Source organism: Sander vitreus, chromosome 21 (genome assembly GCF_031162955.1).
Source record: "Sander vitreus isolate 19-12246 chromosome 21, sanVit1, whole genome shotgun sequence".
Taxonomy (NCBI): domain Eukaryota; kingdom Metazoa; phylum Chordata; class Actinopteri; order Perciformes; family Percidae; genus Sander; species Sander vitreus.
The window spans coordinates 16,762,002-16,782,831 of NC_135875.1; the positions used below are offsets into that span (position 1 = coordinate 16,762,002).

At 43.0% G+C, this 20,830-nt stretch overlaps 2 protein-coding genes across 2 annotated transcripts; one reads left to right on the plus strand and one right to left on the minus strand.

Annotated features, from left to right (window-relative positions):
- Window positions 1-1,345: 1,345 nt before the first annotated feature.
- On the plus strand, window positions 1,346-13,857 carry fscn2b (fascin actin-bundling protein 2b, retinal). The gene is made up of 7 exons (XM_078279211.1): window positions 1,346-1,610; window positions 1,951-2,049; window positions 2,216-2,942; window positions 10,998-11,154; window positions 11,902-12,023; window positions 12,154-12,321; window positions 12,517-13,857. The coding sequence occupies exons 2-7, from the start codon at window positions 1,957-1,959 to the stop codon at window positions 12,720-12,722; spliced, it is 1,473 nt and encodes a 490-aa protein (XP_078135337.1). The 5' UTR covers window positions 1,346-1,610; window positions 1,951-1,956; the 3' UTR covers window positions 12,723-13,857.
- A 2,048-nt stretch (window positions 13,858-15,905) lies between these two features.
- Window positions 15,906-20,543, minus strand: faap100 (FA core complex associated protein 100). The gene is made up of 8 exons (XM_078279788.1): window positions 20,232-20,543; window positions 19,980-20,098; window positions 18,497-19,374; window positions 18,002-18,158; window positions 16,984-17,917; window positions 16,769-16,891; window positions 16,376-16,462; window positions 15,906-16,258 (listed from the first exon to the last, which is right to left on the minus strand). The coding sequence occupies exons 1-8, from the start codon at window positions 20,382-20,384 to the stop codon at window positions 16,127-16,129; spliced, it is 2,583 nt and encodes an 860-aa protein (XP_078135914.1). The 5' UTR covers window positions 20,385-20,543; the 3' UTR covers window positions 15,906-16,126.
- Between the last annotated feature and the right edge of the window lie 287 nt (window positions 20,544-20,830).

Here is a 20,830-nt window from a genome sequence, read left to right on the forward strand (position 1 = left end):
TGCGCTGCAGTTCAAGTCTGGGTCAGGAGGAGTAAATCTTTGGATGGGTGGTGTTCATTATGAACCCTGGGACCCTCCTCTGACCTTTGTGTGTATTTGTTTGTGTGTGATGATGACACACATGTTGCTGTGGGTCAGTGAGTCTATATCTGTGTGTTTATAGCCATTGACAAGCAGATGTGTGTGTGTGTGTGTGTGTGTGTGTGTGTGTGTGTGTGTGTGTGTGTGTGTGTGTGTGTGTGTGGGGGGTAAGGGGTCGTGCCGGTAGATTAGCCAGGTTGGGATGATTGGGTTGAGGATTAGATGGATTCAGGAACAGACAAGTCTGTTTACTCTGCAAAGAAGACTTATAATAGGCTGATTGGCAACGTTGATTACTCACACACACACACACACACACACACATATGTAGGCGCACTTGCACACACACAGTCACTCAAAAACCCATATGTTGATTAGCTTATTATTGTTTCCTTTATAGCACCCGCCATCTCCTTTCCCTTTGCTTGTGTCCCAAATTTGGATGTAATGTCGGCCTCTCAGACACATTTCCTATTAGGACTAAGCCAGAGAGCTTGCAATCAGAGAAGGTGCGTAACTAAACCCCCAGCATAGGCAAGTAAGGGGAGCCGCACTCAGGCAACTACCCCAAAGGCACAGGGAGGGCTCTGGTTACCCGTGTGTGTGTGTGTGTGTGTGTGTGTGTGTGTGTGTGTGTGTGTGTGTGTGTGTGTGTGTGTGTGTGTGTGTGTGTGTGTGTGTGTGTGTGTGTGTGCATTGTTTCTCCTTACCTGTCTTTATGTGTCACAGAAAGAGGCGAAGTGCAGAGCTCAGAATAAAGCGCAGAAAAAGGCAGGATTATACACATGGCAGGTTAGAGAAAGGGAGAGAAAGAGAGGATGGGAGGAAAAAGCCACAGAGAGTGGCTTAAGACTACAGAGGCGAGCACCCTTTGTTGCTGACTTCAGCTGTGATGGATGGCTTATGTTTAGGGGAAGAGTGAAGGAGTCCTTCAATGCACTACCATAAAATTTGCAGAACCGCTGAGGATGTTCTTTTTCACTGATCAAACTTTTGTCTGACAAACGAGGAACCTGGACTTCAAGGAATGTGAAGAAGAAGGTCAGTGTATTCAGTGTGATCCAAAGATAGTGGAGCCAAAGAAGGTGCAAGGACAAAACCCCAGGGAAAGCTAGTCAGGGGGGACCAGGTGATTGAGTCTTCAGGGTGAATAACAAGTCAAGCAAGAACAGGAGTGAGGCTGGATGAGAGAGCACTGTTCAACAAGAGAGAGAGAGAGAGAGGGTCGGCTGCAGAAGTGGAGATAAGCAGTCAAGAACAAAACTAGTCTACAGTGAAAGAGAGGTTGAAGCCGGATTCTGCACTAAAGAGAGATCAAGGTTGACTCAAGTCTTTGCTGCCTGATTAGATGGGGAGAGGTCGTGGTGGAGGAGAGCCGGGAGACTCGATCAACAGAACGTGAGAGCCCGCGAGAGAAGGAGAGAGAGAGAGAGAGAATTACAAGAGGACGCTTGGCGAAAGAAGCCTCTTAAATCTGGGAGCTGGAATTACAGCCGCAGAAACTGCAGAGGGGAAGCCACAAAACCACAGTAAGTGAATTAGGAGGCTGTAGCTGGAAAAATGTATAATGAAGCCATGGGCGGGGGAAGGAATTTGTGGTTTGGGGAGTGCTTTATATACTGTACCTTAATGAATTGATTTCCTGTCTTTAGGGCATTTTCATTTCATCATTCTCCATGACTTCATCCCTTTCCTTATTCCACCCCTCTTTAAAATAAAACCTGTTATACCCCCCCCTTTATTCATACCCTTCACTTCTGCATCATGTCAGGTCTATTTGCCTACTCTCTTTCTCCTTTCCCCCATCTTTCCCCCTAACTTGTCTCACTTCTTGTTCTCTTTCTGTCTCCCACATTTCTGATTCCACAGGTGAAGATGCCTGCTAATGGGAACCGTCCCTTGAAGTTGCAGTTTGGTCTAATCAACCATGAGGGTCGCTACCTCACTGCTGAGGCCTTTGGTTTCAAGGTACAAACATGTCATTCAACATAAAAGAATTGTAATATATTAACATGCTTTTTGGTGTCTCTTTTAGGCATGCACTTAACAACAACTCAACAACATATTTGTTGTACATATAGAACATAATAAAAAGCCTTCATGCTCTATGTTGGAACATTTCCTTCTCTCTCAGGTGAATGCGTCAGCACCCAGCCTGAAGAAGAAGCAGATATGGACTCTGGAGCAGGACTCTCAGGACACCCAGATGGTCTACTTGCGCAGCCACTTGGGACGCTACCTGGCCTCTGACAAGGACGGCAAAGTCACCTGTGAGTCTGATGGTCACAATTCCGACTGCCGCTTCCTCATCGTGGCTCAATCAGACGGTCGCTGGGCCCTGCAGTCTGAGCAGCATCTCCGCTTCTTCGGTGGCTCTCGGGACTACCTGTCCTGCTTTGCCCAGGTAATCACAGATGCCGAGCTGTGGGCAGTGCACCTGGCTCTACATCCGCAGGCCAACCTGCTGTCTGTGGCCCGCAAGCGTTACGCCCACCTCTCTATGGAGGATGGGGAAATCGCTGTGGATATGAACATTCCCTGGGGTGTGGCAGCGCTCCTGACACTTGTCTACCTGGATGGGAAGTACTGCCTTAAGACCTGTGACAGCCGCTTCCTCAGCAATGATGGGAAGCTCCTGACGCAGAGTGGGAGGGCCACGGCGTACATGCTGGAGCTGAAGTGTGGGAAGCTGGCCTTTAAAGACTGTGAGGGGAAGTATTTGTCTCCCATGGGGCCTACGGGCACTCTGAGGTCTGGACGATGCTCCAAGCCGGGCAAAGATGAACTGTTTGACCTAGAGGAGAGCCATCCACAGGTGGTTCTGATGGCCGCCAATGGGCGATATGTCTCCATAAGACAAGGTAAGAAAAACACAGACACATCAGCCGGGCCTTGCATGCATGCACAAGCCACAACTTTTGCATCTTCCTAAGTTCCCTAAAGCCTGACACGGAACGTCTGATTAAATGGCCGAAGTCTGACTTTATGTGCCACTGAGGGTGGTCACATGAGCCTGTAGCTGACACACACTGACCTACACATATACATAATGAAGCAGAGAGACAACAAATACTACAACTACAGTTACTACTACTACTAGCGTACACAGTACATGCAGTGCACTGATACGCCCCCAGAAAACTGAGCTTACAATTTACAGGAAGTAACTTGTGCAGTCTTTAGTTTAGTCTGCACACCACCATGCATCAACATCACATTGGATAGTTGCATCTCTGTAGGAAAACAAGATAGATGAGGCTGATATAGAAGACTATCAGCCTCATCTGGGAGACCTGAGACGAATACGTCATTTGTTTTAGGGCTGCAACTGATTTAGGCTGGTCCACAGTCGGTATTAAGTCTTGCACTTGTGACAGATTTATTAGGCACCTATGTTGGGAATCACTACAGAAATATATTTCTCACCACCAATTTGCAATGAGTTTTCATGAATGAGTTTTCATGTTGTCAGAGACGGTGTTGTATTACTGGAATGGTGGATACTCAGTTATAAAATGCAGCACATTCAATAATAGAAAGTTTGGCCAAATAATTTATCATAAATGGTCTTTTCGAAAATCTCCTTTCATTCCCTCTCAAATGTTCCTCCTGGCTTTGTTAGGTAATTGTGTTAACACTACGCTTTTGCCCCTTGGGCTTACTGAAACAGCTGCTTGTAACCTATAGGCTGTGCAGTAATTCTCTGTTGATACTGTATTATGTATTTACTCTTCGGTCTTGTGACAGGGCCGTTGGAGTGTGTTATTTGATAAGCATGCAGGCACGACATCGCACTACTATACTGATGGATTACACCTGCTACACATTGGCTTCAAAGTTGTTGTTTTTTTACTCAAAAACTAGGTTGAATTTCTTGATCAGTGTAAAAGCTAGAACAATTGTAATTGTGAAGATCACGTTTCATGTAACCAGAAGTGCACTAGATGGACTTGGGCAAGTGTTCAGTTGCTGATGGTGAATGGTTTGCTGGTTTGATTTGAAACTGGATTTGGGGTGGATTAGCATACACATACAATGCTTGTCAGCATACTTGACCATGACACCCATCCGCAGGCTGCAGATTCTTGTCTGCAGGGTTGAGTTACTTCAGCCTCGGGGGCTGTAACTGAATCTCTCCCTGCTCATTGTTCCTGGGTAGCAGTGGGAGCTTCAGACAGACACCCGACTGGGAGCACTCTAAACTGGGGAAAGGAAAGATGTGGTGCAGTAAAACACATGCATAAAGAGCAGCTTCATGTACCAATTTATGCACAGACAGAAATACTTGCAGCATGCTCACATTTTTCTGTTACTGTCTCTCTTTCTTTCTTTCTCCCTCTCTCTTCCTACACTTGTTCTGCACAAACAAAAGCTTTATCTTTCTCCGACACACTCGCCCACACATAACCATACCATCCTGCTGCAGTGAGTGGTGAGTTGAGGTATGTTGAATTATTGATGAAGTTGGCCCCTGTTCCTGGAAGGCAAAGGGAGAGTCTGCTTTCAGAAACCCAAGCTGCCTCTCACCTGGGGCCAAACCTTCTGCCCCTCTGGGTCCCATTCTAACCCACTAATCCAACCCAGTTACCCCCAAGCACATCAGTCAGCAAGCAAACAAACTGTTAAAGGCAAGAATCTATATTAGGTGAAAGGTTAAATTGTTGAGTTGGACTGAAAGTGAGAGAAAAGTAAAAAATGGAAAATGCTACACTAGTACCCCAGAATTCTTCAGTACTTGGGTAAATAAACCCTGTTACCTTCTACATCTGCGTTCGACATGATGACTAAAGGAGATGAAGAGGAAAATGGAAAGCAGAGAAGGGAGGATCCAACTCTCAAAGGACTTGAGGACAATGGGAGTATGTGTGGAGACAGGTGGGCTCTTCATCCTCCCTAATGTCACCTGTGTCTTTACACATACAGTATATTAGCCCCTTTGTTCCTGCTCCATTTAGCGCAGAGGAGTCACATTGGCTATCTATTTTAAAAGTGGTAACGGAACAGCAATGGAATGCAGAAATGTCTGTCTGTGCCCTGAGATAATCTTTATCTTTTATCTTTATTGCCTGCAGAGAGAGAGAGTGTGTGTGTGTGTGTGTGTGTGTGTGTGTGTGTGTGTGTGTGTGTGTGTGTGTGTGTGTGTGTGTGTGTGTGTGTGTGTGTGTGTGTGTGTGTGTGTGTGTGTGTGTGTGCATGCTATGTAGATGATCTGTCATCATGTGTGTCATCACACGTGAAGACATGCACACAAATACATACGTACAAATGGATAAAGTGAAAATAATGAATGGACTGAAATAAAAAACAATAGAAAATGCAGTTGTGGAGGATGAAGGTTTGGGAGAAAGAGGAAAATAAGGGACAGGGGGATAGTGGCATCATCTTACCATTAATAATAGATGTCAGAGCCAGCTATCGCTGATGGATTAGTTAGGCCTGCTCCACTTGCAGCCTGCAGGTAGGACAACGCCAGAAAGTGGAGCTGGATGGGGTCTGATCCAAAATGTGTTTTTTTGTGAGTGTGTTTGTAGATGCACCAGGGAGTGTACTGATCAGGATGATGACAACACCTTATTCTGTATGCTTGACCAACTGCTGTGTCAAAGATAGTCATCAACACAGCTATTGATGTCCTCAGATTGCTGGCTTGGATTTCAGCGTATCTAATCTCTTTCTCCCCTATTCTCTGTTTCTTTCTCTTCCTCCATCCTCCTCTCCTTCCTCTGTCCCCTCTCCACTCATCTATCAGACAGCGGCTGCGAGGTCCCAGCTGAGCCCTGTCGGGGGATCATTTCTGGGTTGAATTAGTGTGAAATGGACACATGGAATAGGTAGACAAAGCATGACATTGAGTCGGGATGAGAGAGAATAAGAGTGATGGGCCCCCAGGCATAGGTGCAGACTAGAGGGGCAGAAATTTATGCTTCAAATGCACTTAAGATCAATGATAATTTTACCAGTTGTAAGACCTCATGATACCTAGTTTATCGGGTGCGAATAAGATGTGATTAAAGTGTCCCGGTAGCTTAGTAACCATGACATCTTTGTTGCATGTCATCCCCTTTCTCTCGTCTCCAGTCTGTATCTACGGTCAGATATCAAATTAAAGCAAAGTGCCCCAAAAGAATCTAAAAAACAGATGGGATTCACACAGCCATGAACCACGAGCTTAGTCTGAACAACTGGTATACACATGTAACCAGGCCCTTCAAACTGGTACATGTACGTGCATCTATGTTGGATTATGCAGATGTCATTAATATGCATGCATTCCTCAGTAGCCTTAAATCACTTGCTGCATAGCTTAGGTTTATTACTTGTGATGCCATAAGAACACGTCACCGTAGAAGAAATCTGAGTTGACCTCACTTAGGACATCCAGACAATATCTTTGTCTTTGGTTTCCATGTTGGCGGCATCGCATTAGGGATGGCGTTGGTCAATCGTTGGTTAGTCCTCCACTTTGGTCTAACTTAAATATATATATATATATAAATATAAAATAAATAGCGCCATCTACTTATGATATGTTTAATTTGTCTAATACTTTGGTTAATGGTGAAATATCTGCATATCTAATGACATTACCGTCAGCCAGGTATAGTGCAGAGCAGCAGTTTATTTGATATTGGAGGGTTTTGATGGCCTTAGATCTGGAGATGAAGATCTATTTTCTACTGATGATAAGGAATAAGTTTTTGGGCCTTTTATGAATCAGATCATTCAAAAGCAGAACTGGAGCCTGAGATTGACGAGATTAGCTCAGACAACATGTGCTCTAAATGGGACAACGGTCACAATAGGCCTACTGTCCAAGTAGTGGCCTCAAGAGAAGTTAGGACTGATGAGGGAACCATATATAGTTACCTCAACTGCCTCGAGCTTGCTGCTATAAACACCAAATAGTATCCCTGGCCACATTTCCAACTTGGGAAGCCAGAAGATCTCACGATGCACTTTCCTTGAATAAGCTTGGTCTTCAGCTGTTGTGACCATGGCTGGAGAAAAGGAAGGAGGCGCCATGACTTCCAAACACTAATGGATGCCCTAAAAGTCTTAGTTTTTCCAGAAATAGAACCGCTTCAGCTGAGGAACTCTTGTTCAGTGACAATGTTGATTCAGTAGAGTCAGTTTAGTTAGAAAATTGTGTTAAAGATTGGTTTGTACATGCACTGGACACCTGTAACGAGCATGTTAGCATGCTTACGTTAGCATTAGATCAAAGCACTGCTGTACCTAAATACAGCCTTACTGAACCACTAGCATTTGTCTCATCTCTGTTAGACTTATGTTCACTCTCGTTTAGCATTGCTGTATTGTTCTTTGTAACCCTTGTATGATCGTTTTGGAGGACAAAATTGTATTTTTTCGCACCTGCAGCTTACCTTTAACTGATCATTTTTGAGGTTTCAGTCTTTAAAGCTATAGTGTGTAGTTTCTGTCATCCCCATGAGGAATTCTAAGTAATGACAACAACGCTGTTGTTGCATCCACATGACACAAGCCTTCCTTGATTACGCACCCCCCCCCCCCACCCCTCCTTCATGCCGTTGCTTGTAGCCAAAGAGGATTAAAAAAAACATGACGGACTATTCCCAAGAGGTGATTATCTTCACTCAAGCTTCTGCGCGCGAAAGTCGCTGTACTACACCATTTAGTAAACATAGCCATACTGAGAAATACAGAGAGAGTTTTTTGGAGCTGATAGGTTTAATTAGCGTTGTATCAACTCTTTTGGCAATGGCTTGAATGTAACAGGCAGTCATTATTATAAAAAAGTTACACACTAAAGCTTTAAGTTATCATTTATTTTTAAGTCACTGTTGTCAAATAGTGTTCAGTCCTTATTGGTTAAATAAAAGTCCCCACATGAGTATACGTTGGATCCTTTAAGATGTAAAAAACAACATAGCCAGTTAATGCAGTGACATTTTTTAGCATGTTTTCCATATGTTTGAACATTCATAGCTCCGTTAGCTCGAGGGTTGAGAGGGGTTGGTAATTATCTTTACATCCCGCTAAGTGTGGACCATAAAATCCTCCGGTCTTTTCCTGTTTTTCCTTTATTCTTTTATTGAGGGGATTGAGGGATTGGACGGGTAGCACTTGGAAGCTGATTATATCAGAGCCCCGCTGTGAAGAGGGCAGATAGGCAGGGCCGGAGGTGGGGTGATGGTGGGAGATGGGGGTAGAGGGGGTCAGGGGTAAGGAGGGAGAGATGGGGGAAGGGAGGAAGGTAGAGAAGGGGGACCAGAGAAGGAAGTAGGGAGAGATAATCTAATTTGGGATTTAGCTGTCTGCAATCTGTCTCTTAGTGGTAACAAACAATTGTTTTCATTTCTGCCAACATTTATGATAATGCTGACGGTCGAAAATATTAATGTGGCCTGTTTTAATGTCACAAAGGACTTCTGAAATAGAGAAGAGGTTAATACAAAAGCTGCCATCTGGAACCTGGAAGCTAAACACATGCAGCCAGGCAGAGAGGGAAGAATGTCACTGTGTTGTGTTTTTCGCATGTTTGACACCAATTCTGTTTGATGTGTTAGCAATGAAAATGCTAAAATAATTGGTTTCTATAAAGTGTTTGGTAATCAGAGGTGTGGTTTCTGTTTGGATGTCTCAATGTAATTGATGCAGTGTTATCTCTGTTTAGTACATATTATTGTTGTTAGAAGCATGCATTCTACACATACAGTATAGTGTGTGATAGCTTGTCTCTGGAAGATGTTCTAGGCACATTTAGTGCATTTATTTCTTTATTTTTTTAAGATAAATATTCTGTCCATAAAGGTATCCAAAACCACAATCAGTGAAAACGGATCTAGCCTCAGGAAGGTATGTGCTTGGCAGATTAAGGGTGCTGTTTAAAACAATTTAACATCCCAGGATCAAATGTGATTACCAACTCCTTCATGATGGGCCAAGTTAAACATAACAATACAAACTGATTAGCAAGCTGCTATGTCGCTGTTTTGCTTTGTTGGTTTTCAACTTGATAATCCAGATTGGAAAAAAAGAGGTCTGTAGAGGAATTTGTTTATTTCATGCACAAATTACACCTATTCACTACAATCAGATGTATTTTTGTGAAGACATATATTTATGCAGTAATTACACATATGGAATTTACAACACTGCAATACAATTGAGAAATGGCTAAAATTGAAAGTGACCATTAAAGGACCCATACTATGCACATTTTGAGGTTCATACTTTTTACTAGAACATGTTTAGATGCTTTAATATTCAAAAAACACATTATTTTCTTTAAGTCCCCCTCCTGAAAAAGCCCAGTCTGCTCTGATTGGTCAGCATTTCTTCTGCTTCTGAACTCTCTGCACTTAGCAGCAGTAATTGCAGCCAGGGAATGACTGTAACAGCACTATAATGGTACTTTCTACCTATATATATGTATATATATATATATATATGTTTGTATATATATATATATATATATATATATATATTTGAATTGATTTCAAAATACTTTTGCTGGTTTATAAATCACTAAACGGTTTAGGGCCAAAATACATTTGTGATCTGCTACTACACTATGAACCACCCAGACCTCTCAGGTCGTCTGGGACAGGTATGCTTTCTGTCCCCAGAGTCAGAACTAAACAGGGGGAAGCAGCGTTTAGTTTTTATGCTCCACATATCTGGAACAAACTCCCAGAAAACTGCAGGTCTGCTGCAACTCTCAGTTCTTTTAAATCAAGGCTGAAGACCTTTCTTTTTGATGTTGCCTTTCTTTAAATAACTGTTCATTTCTTATACTGAAGTTGCATTGTTGACACTGTATGACAATCTATATAAGCATATAAAGATACATTCCTATTGTATCTGCTTTTATATATTTAACTGTTTTAACTGCTCTTCAATGTTTAATTTGTTATACTGCACTGTAACTTTTATTCTCGTATTTTATCTGTTTAAAAAAAATTTTAATCTGTTTTTATGTAAAGCACTTTGAATTGCCCTGTTGCTGAAATGTGCTATACAAATAAAGCTGCCTTGCCTTGCCTATATATATATATATATATATATATATATATATATATATATATATATATATATATATATATATATATATATATAGTTGTGACATCACACCAGTACTGAAGTCCTGACGGCTCGTTTAAAGGCATAGTTTTAGAATGCGGTCTGTGTGCATTTTTCTGTGGATTGAGCGTTTTAATAATTCCACCATATTTATATAGCACATCGACCTGCTTTATAATAAATAAAGACATGGGAATCTCACTTCTTGCAATATGGGACCTTTAAAGGAACATGCCGACTTATTGGGACATTGTCTTATTCACCGTATCCCCCAGAGTTAGATAAGTCCATACATACCCTTCTCATCTCTGTGCGTGTCGTAACTCTGTCTGACGCACCCACCGCTAGCCTCGCTTAGCACAGATCCTGGAGGTAACCGGCTCCATCTAGCCTACTGCTCCCAATAAGTGACAAAATAACACCAACAATTTCCTATTTACATGTTGTGATTTGTATAGTCACCGCGTGTACAAATAACAACGTTGAGAGACGCAGCCATCTTCTAACCATATACATACTGGGATTTATTATTGTCAGAAAGGCGAAAATGGAAAATGTTGGCATTTTTTTGTCACTTATTGGGAGCAGTAGGCTAGATGGAGCCGGTTACCTCCAGGATCTGTGCTAAGCTAGCGGTGGGTGCGCCAGACAGAGTTATGACACGCACGGAGATGAGAAGGGTATGTATGGACTTATCTAACTCTGGGTGATACGGTGAATAAGCTAAAGTCCCAATAAGTGGGCGTGTTCCTTTAATAAAAAATGTGAGCTGCAGAGAATGGATGGATTTCTCCAGATATTAAATCATCCTCAAGTTTTCATGCTGAAAATGCTTGCTATGCCCCTCCCAGGAGTAAGTCTTGCAGCCAATCAGGAAGATGAGACAGACATGGAGACGTTTCAGATGGAGATCGACAAGGAAACCAAGAAGTGTACGTTCCGCACCAGCCAAGGGAACTACTGGGACCTGGTGGCCCACGGAGGCATCCAGAGTTCTGCCACTGAAGTGTGAGTGAATGCTCTCATATCACTTGTGCAGAGTGAAAGTGTCAGTTCTTCATTTTACATACATATATGGGTTTACATAGAAACCGTACTGTACCATTACAGTATATGCATGGTTACCTCACTATCTAAACAGAAATGTCCCACTTTAAATGACATGCAGCCTTTCACTGCGCCACAGAAACTTTGAACTCTGAGTTCACAAGATAAGAATAAGGAAATAAAGTGAATTTCGTGACACAATGGCAAATCTGTATTTAAGAAATAATGCCACATTGTCACAGGACAGAAGAAAACGTGTCAGTTAGACATGGAAATTATATATTAGTCCATTGAAAATAGAAGTGATTGACGACTAACACTGAAAGAATGACAATAGGGATAGTTGATTGCATGCATTAAATGACAGATACTAACATATAGTGATAAATCAGTGGTTTGAGTACATGATCTCAACCCCTGAATGTATCTTGACAAATATGATTTTGTAGAAACTTCGCAGTCTCTCTTAGTTGACCTGCTGTACCTTTTTTTTTTTTTAAGCCTCGCATGTGCACCCAACATGTAATCACAGTGGTGTAAAGCACTTATAATTTGTAGGTGCTTTTATTTTATTTCAATTTTTATGCTACTTTATACATTCATACACTACGTGTTTATATGTTTATACACTACATTTCAGAGGGAAAAGTTGTACTTTAATAATTTATGTGAACGTCTCATCTTCTCTCCTGTGATCCCCAACTGTAGGTCAGCAAACACGATGTTTTCAGTGGAGTGGCTTGGCCACAAGGTGGCACTAAAGGCTAACAATGGAAAATACATCTGCACCAAGAAAAATGGCCAGCTACTGGCTGTCAGTGATTCCATAGGTAAGAGATAATTTCAGGGTTTCTTCTCCTTTCCCCATCTCTTTATCTTCACTAATGTCCCTCCTCCCTCTGGCTTCTCTCGTGTTCTCTTATAAGTGTTTTCATGATTTTCCCGTCACCTTTTTGTCAGGCGAGGACGAACAGCTTACTTTGAAACTGATCAACCGACCCATGCTGATCCTGAGAGGAGAGAACGGATTCATCTGCCATCACAAGAACTCCAACACACTGGATGGCAGCAGATCGGTCTACGACATTTTCACCCTGCAATTCAGTAATGGGGCGTACCACATTAAAGGTCAGAATGTGCCCACTCGAACACGATGGATTAAATACATGCTTCTTCTTTTTTGCTCCTGTCTCTCAAACAAATCTGTGTTTCAGTGATGAAAAAAGTGTATCACATTACTTGATCGCACTCCTGTTAGTCCACTCTGAATCACTGATGCACTACTACTGCTCTGCTCTACTCTGTGTGTGTTCAAACTCGCAGGCGTGGATGGCCGGTTCTGGTACGTGAACAGTGCTGGGCTGGTGTGCTCAGACGGTGAGGCCCCTGAGGATTTTGCTCTGGAGCTCGTGGAGCACCGTCGCCTCGCCATCCGTGGCAAGAACGGCAAATACCTGCGCGGAGACCAGGGAGGCACGCTGAAGGGAGACGGACTCAGCCTGAGCACCTCAGCCCTGTGGGAGTATTGATACATTCCAATATTAGTCCTAACTCATCGCTGAGTTGATCGGCTGCTATTCACCAATCAAGAGCCAACATCAATTGCTTATCTAAAGTTAAACTCTGTGGCACTTTGAGGGGGAAGACAGTTACTCATCAGTGAGGAGTTACAGCCTGTACTGATTTTAATCCCAGTTCTTTTTCTCCTTTCTGTTACAAAGAGGTCGCAACAGAGAACTGACAGAGATAACTGACCCAAACGGCATGCAAAAGTGCAAGAAGAACTGACCATATTCAGCCAAGACAAATTGTGATGAGGTGAACTATGTTTTGATTTAATCCCTAATCTCAAAACAGCAAAAAGTAGTGTGAATGAACATTAGAGTTTTTGTGTGGTTCCTTTTTAGATTTTTGTTCAATGAGCATCCGTTGTCAGACCTAATTAGGCTATCATCTGAAGCTAAAAATCCTCCTTTGGATAAATACATGTAGATTTCTCAATGTCATGAACCCCTGCAGATGTAAAGCTAAGCATCAGCGTGACATACTGTACAGCTCTATCTTTTCATTGCATCCTCTTTCTCCTTGTGTTTATCTTCCAAACCTTTCTACCCCTACCTTTGACAGCAATGCAACAAGTGGTAACACAGGTGTGTAATGACACTCATCCAGTTTAAAGTACAATAAACCATGGTGGCATTTGAGACAGACGTAGTCCCCATTACCAGTGAGATCACCTTTTAGAGGTCTTTAGCATGGTATTGCTGTCTGAGGATGTTTATTAGTTTATTATTTGTAGGAACAGTAGAAGACTGTAACTGAGACTCATGTTGGCTACATATACATGGTAGCAGTACTAGTCTATATACACAACGTTCTGCTATCTGAGTTTTCTGTTGCACGACTAAAACAACCTTTGAACGTACATGTTCCACCAAAACAAGTTCTCTCCCGAGGCTTTTTTGCAGGGGCGCCGTTGCTCCGTCTGGTGCTTAGCACCGCCCAAGACGACCTTCCTCCACAGGGTCTGGCAATGCGAGACTATAGCAGTACTAATAGGGTCCTTCCAACCTGCAACTGGAAGGGGGTGGATTTTGTATTTGTCCCTGTTTTGTTTATCTACATTTCTTCTTTCTGTTATGAACATAAAGATAAAAAAAAAAATACACCTGTATGACTGGTTATGTTTTGTTTTAGTACTCTCACATTTCTACCAGGAGAATAGGAATCAAAGCCAAACTTATTTGGTCAGAATAATTTATAGTTTTGGTGATGTCATTCTGCATCATCATCGCTACATGGACCCACATGGGGAAATCAAATTCCACTGACCGACAGCGAGTCAGTCGGTACTTGTTTTCCTCCTTGTTTGTAAAAAGCCAGTGTGAACATGAACTGGACCAGATAAAAGACAACAATGTATAAAAAAAAATGTAACCTTGGCCCTGACCAAATTAACCAAACTACAGGTGTGTAAGCACCCTAGACGTCAATAGTACACAAGACTTCCCTTTGACTGCAAAGAAACAACATAACGTCCACATACAAGCATACTCCTTAGACCAGTTGTTACCAACAGTGCTCCCATCTTAAATGTGAGGCATCACTATAATCAAAGGGGGATAAGAAAGAAAGACATGCATCTCTGTCATTTTTGCGCTCTTGTGACATACTTTCAAACTTTCTAGGGCCCATAGAAACATTCAAATAACAGTCTAGGAAACATATCTTTGGTTAAACTGCTTACCAATCATGTCCATACTCAGGACATGTCCATGTGATTAAGTAAACATTGCTTCAATTGTATGGACTCGCAAGCCAAAATAAAGATGGGAACCAGTAGTTAGTCATAGTGGACGAACAGCACACCGTCCATATGGTGGAGGACTTATTGAGATTTTTCATACTCCACTGCAAGTAAAAACCCTGTATTTACAGTTTACCCAAGTAAAAGTACAATCCCATTAGCACAGAATGTACACACGGTATCAAAAGCAATGTACTGTCCAAGTGTTTTATTATTTACAACAATATTGTATTATAATTTAATATTTCTAATTCATTGCTGTGTTAGTAGCATTCAGAGATCTGTGAAGAGGTAGAATCTATAGTTGGAGCAGAGGAAGTGTTTTTTCTTCATCATCTGCTGGTGCTGATGATTTGCATCTGAGGTTTCAAGGCTCCATTGTTATTCGTCATTGGAGCAGAGGAGGAACAACATGGGGGAATGTCTTCTTCATTGTCTACTATTGCTGAGATTCATTGCTGTTTCGAGGGTCCACTATTATCTGCCACGTTGCACGTGTCAACAAGTATCAAGAGGTCAGCATCTGTACGGGAAGCAGAGACTTCCCACCAGTCTGACACTCCAACCGGTTAGGACCTGCTGCTGCCGTGGACATGTCATCTTGATGCGAGCAGGTGTTGCTGTTTCTGGGACTACGAGTCTCTCCACAGGATGGCCACAACATGATCAAGAACAGGAAGTGTTTGCGCCATGGTACGAGCAGTCATAAGTACTGTTTTTGTCATGGCGGGAGCAGCTGCTTTCAGTTTTTGATGTGATGTTAGCAGGAATTGATGCTGTTTACAGCTCGGCACAAACTAATTATTACTACCATGGTGAGCGCAGGCAGCGACCCTGGTAGCACTGCCTGCTGCAATCCTTTCCTTCTTATTCTGGAGATTGATATGTTCTTAATGATGAAAATGTGTCTGTACTTAGGGATCCAAAAACAAGAGGAACAACAGGTTCGACTTTATACATAACATTATACATTTTCTTTATGTTGTACTAAACAATGGTTCCTTTTCAATATTGAATTCAGAGCAGCTTGTATTATTCTTGTGGCTGATTTAAACATGTATTCATAGTAATCACGGCTGTGTGCCGTCAACGCACCAATACTCATATGAGACCTTAGAGAAGCTTTAAAACAGAAATGTCTGCATGTCCAAAGGGTGTTGGTGAGCTTTCTTCATTTCAGTTGATGTACACTTGAGCAACCTCTTAGGATGATTACAAGCTTCATTTAAATGTATTTATGCTTTTTGGTCATCGACAATGCATCATTAAACCATCTTATTTGGACTATAATTTCAGATATTTTGAGCTCTTCAGTCACCTTTAGTTGAATGTTATAGTTCATAGTATAGTTTGATATAATAACTAACTAATATAGTTTGAGCTGAAGCACATGACTCAAAAAATAGCAATGTGGGTGATTATTATTTTTAGAGCTGTAGGGCATGTACAATAGCAAAATAATGATGGAAAATAATGAGTCACAAATGCAATAACATTCACAGTGATACAATTTGCCACAGCAGTGAAAATTATGGACATTATTTTTCACGCATCAGCTGCAAAGACGGGACACGTAACGCTGAACGAGGCCGAGGGCAGCTGCGTAGGCTCAGCCAAAACACAGTGTTAAACGATAAGGAGGGGGTTTTCTCGGAGTTCTCGGTAAACGCTGAGAAGCGACCGGGTCATCTGCCCTGTGGACACGCCCACGCCGAACGCCCCCGAGATTCGACTTTGCTGGATCTGCTGCAACAGGTGCTGACATGAGAGGTGGAGGACAAAGAAGAAAAGGTTTAAATAAAAAAAGAAATAACACCAAGATACTTTAGATGTAAACACAATCATAGACAATGCAGCCCTAATGGACAAAATTACCTCGGCCCGCTGCAGTACCCGTCTTAAACCTAAACTCTGGACTCCCTTTGTGGAAGCAGCCTTCTCAGGAGCCCTCTGCAACAGAGTCTGTGTGAAGGAACAGAGCAGACAATGAATCTGACGGAAATTCAAGAGAACGATTTAGGTCTCTTTCTCCTACGATCCAAACTGCCAATGCCACAGCTAACATGCTTGATTGTATCACTTAGTCTTTCCATCATCGTGTAGTGTGCACTTGTGAAAACCTGAGACTGCAGATTATTTTGAGTAACCAATTAATATCCTCCTCAAACAAATCTGATCTGTGTCAAGTATAATAAACATCTGCAAATGTCACCCTACTGTAAGTTTCTCTGAAAAAGCTGGAAAGATTAGCAGTAGGTGTGTTTGTACCTGTACCCGGCGCAGCACAGCATGATGCAGTCCACACACTGCTGCAATAGATGAGCTCTCAACCTGAACCTCCACCGCGGTCCGGGACTCCTCCTTCCCCGCGCTCCCCTCTTCTACATTTACCTGGAGTACAAAACGGCAACAGTTATTTGTTTTATTGAAATGATACAAGCTAAAATAAACTTTTATGGGTATAAGTTTAAATCATTCTTTACCTCTTTTGCAGTCAGCTTGACTGTGTGTCCGTCTGGCCCTCGAGCATGGACCACTGAGCTGCTGAGTGCAATCTTGTCTCCTTGGTGTCCCGTCGTCACTCCTCCAGGACCTTCAGACAACATCCACTCCAGCAGAGAAAGGCCCACATTTTGAGGGGGCCACTTTGGCACGTGAGCGTCCAAATCGGAGCTTTTCAACAATAGCGTATCCTTCAGTAACTCTGACGACACCCGGATACTTGCTGAATACTCTCGCTCAGGCTTTGAAGCACTCTCTCCTCCTCCCTCCCCTCTTCCACTGCACCTGATCCGGCGGGATCTTAAAAAAGCTTGGATGGTATCTGTCGTGTTGTTGGATTGAGATGTGGCCTTTTTATGGGTGGCTATGGGACTGTTCACCTGCAGGACGTGCAACCAATCCACTGTCAGCGTGTTTAAGGGCAAACTGATGCAACTACTCTGCAGACCGGGAAGTTTTGCGGCCTCCTCTCCCAGGAGACTTGCGAGTGAGAAGATGAGTGAGCAGCTCACGGTCATGGGGAAGGATGCTTCGCCTGCGGCTGCTAGGGGCAGCAACACTTCTAAAGTCTCCCCTGGATGGAGATTGTGGAACGGGAATGAAAAATGTGTAGAGGAGCTTTCCCCTTGAGCACTGGGAGGATAGGACAGAGGAAATACAGCAACGCTCAGTGTCCAGCCACGTTCCAAAATATAAGGACTTGGATTATCCAGGACACACGTCAGGTTCAGGGAGTCTTTTTGAAGCAATCTGCTCCAACTGGTCACGCCATGACATCTGATTGGCTTCTCCTGGATGGGAAGATGCTCTTCACTACTTGCACTGGCTATCAGCAGGAAGCTGATGTTAAGCACCTGATTCAAGTGCCTCAGAATTTGGTTTTTGGATTTGATGGCAGTTTTCAGCACTGATGCTCTAAATGAAAGCAAAGAATATCAAATGTATATCAACAGAAAGCTAACTATTAACTACAATAAATGTCTACTGTGTTGGGTATACCTTTCACAGACGTCCCCGATAGCAGACAGGAGGTCCCTGACGCTGCGTCCCACCAGAACAGAAGGCTCCTTGGACAACCTTGCATCCTCTCTCCCCGCAGGTAAGGTAATCCTCTGGAGCTGCCCTCTGACAGACAGCCCCAGCAGCTGAACTTCACCTGGTAAAGGTACAAGCAATAAGGAAAAAATAAATAGTTTAGTCTTAAGGGTTGCAAGTTAAATGGAAAGGAGGGTCACTGCCTGCTGCAGACTTGATGCAAAATTTAACAGCATAAAGAGATATTTTTCTGGCTTGTATATTAGTCAACTACGAATAGCAAATCAATCCCTGTCAATATTATATCACCCTTATTTTCTCATTTATTTTCTGTCAAAGTCACACCGGCCTCTGTGAAGAGGATAACGTGAATTTAGTGGGGGTTTTTTTGCATTGCGCACTTGAACACACTTGACACCTAACTAAACCATACCATACAGGTAAGCTGGGCCTGCTTACCTGCAGTGTTGCATGTAGGCTCAGCCAAGGCGGCGACTCTACACACATTTAAACTGGTGGGGCTTTGGAGGGCTGCTTCTGTCTTCCTGAATGTCTCCTCATCCTTTTCTTGGCCTTCTCTCCGAGATAATCCCTCAGATAGATCCAGTACCAGCAGGTCTGACCCAGTGCTGTAGTAAAGACAGTTTTTATCCACACAGCCACACATGACAGGCCCAGGTACACACCCCTCAATAAAACCAGTTCTGTTGCCCCCTCCCTCTGACCCTCCCTTGTCCGTTTTGATCAGCACCACTTTCCCTAGTTCACCCACTGCCACCAAACACTGTGCATGTCCCGGACCCCTTTCCATGACAACAGATGCTCCAACAAATACGACTGGCTGCTCAAGGCTGCGCAGGACTCTGAGCCGCGATCCCGGGAGACGCAGAGGGAGAAAACACAGGCAACCGTCTGGCAGGCCACAAAGGATGACTGGTGACTTGGCGAGGGCAGCGTCGATCCCAAACAGAAGTTTGAAGAGGACCGGCTCGAGGCGGACGTGGCCGTCAGTTAAAGTTGCCTCCAATGAAGATGGTAGTGTTGCATCATTAGAATGGACACAAATCAGCACAGGCCTCTTTCTCACTGCCGTCTTTCCCTCAGTGTCATTGTGTACAACTCCTGACACCAGTGGTAGACTGAATGAACTGAGCATTTCATAGTTTGAGGATTTGTACAGAGTCAACATCCAGGACGTGTCTGTCTGGGAAAGAGTCAGGAACACAGAGCCGACGAGGAGCACTGATAACACTCCTTCTTCTGCAACAACAAGAAACTCAGAGGGGATTTTCAGCTCAGCGAGACTGGAGGATGCATCAGCTGGGGAGCTGGGAGCTCTGCACAGGTGAAAGATCACATAAGTAAGAAGAGGCATTGACAGGACTCAATTTAGCAAGGTTTTTAGAACACAAGGGTAATTATTATTCATGATTATTTACATTATCTGTGAACTAGAGCAGGGGTCTTCAACGTTTTTTTAAAACAAGCACCTGTTAACTAAAAGAGAGACGGAGCAGGGACCCCCTACTACAGTATATTGTATAAAATAAAGTTGCATAATAAACAGGGCCTACAATAACGTGTGGGCAGCATAAAGCCTTTATACATACCTTCTTAGTGCATAGAATACTAAGCTATTCAAATAGTCTAATAATTGTTGATATGATTTTTTAAATCATGTTTAAATGTTAAACATACGGCAGAGTGAATCCTTATGATTAACTGTATCTGTGGATGGTTACCTTAGTGACGACCTTACCTATAGGCCAGTAAGCAGTGTGGATTTCTATTTGCTGATAAAAAAAATGTAAAAGTCCTCCCTGCATTGACTCTGAGGACCCCCTAAGGGTCCCGGACCCCCTGTTGAAGATCCCTGAACTAGAGGACTACATTGAACTATTCTTCTGCAGTAAAACTGGACCACCTATATGAAGGTTCATACCTGGATAGCTGAAATTGTAAACTGACACAATAAACTCCGCTCCTACAGGCTACATAGAGGAGCTGCTTGTCATGACTTCCAACCAGGTCACTCACAGGATCAGGAAACTGGAGGACAGCCTGCAACAACACAACATAACTCAGTCAAACATACAGAACATGTCGACACATAGTTATAGTAGTTAGCTAGCTTTGCAGTGTAATTGGGATATGCCTGATCCTCAGCGTTTAATTATGAGTTAACGTAACTAACCGTGAGTTTTCTCTCCCGAGTACTGAAGACATAGACCTCGTCGCTGCCAATGCAGAAGAACACATCTGTCCCCAAACCCAACTTGACCCTCGGTGTGCATGATGTTCCTGACAAGCCAACTGCCCAAGTCTCAACAACACACCGTCCTTCCATGGCCACAACACCGAAGAAGAAAAATAAACTGACTAGTCTGCATATGTAACGCTAGACACACTGTTAACACTGTAAACTAAGTGAGAGATAATACGAGTGATAATGTGTGGCAAAACTGAACAAGTCTTGAACCGGTTGTTGTTGACAGAGGATGTCCTCACAAAGTTCCGCGCGTCGTATTTTGGACCAATAACCATCAAGAACTAGCCTGGCTCCGCCCTCCAAATGAAATGTACGAGAGTCTGTGGTCTGGTAGGACCAGGCTAACCAAGAACTACATTACCCATGAAAAATAAATACAAGTCTGATGCCAAACGGTGGATGTGGGATTGGGGTTTAAACTTCTGTCTAGGTTCAGGGAAGGCGACGAGAGTAATGTTTTCCATCTTCTTTCATAAACATTTTTAAACATTATTGTGGTTGTTTGTTTTTTTGTTCAAAGTTTT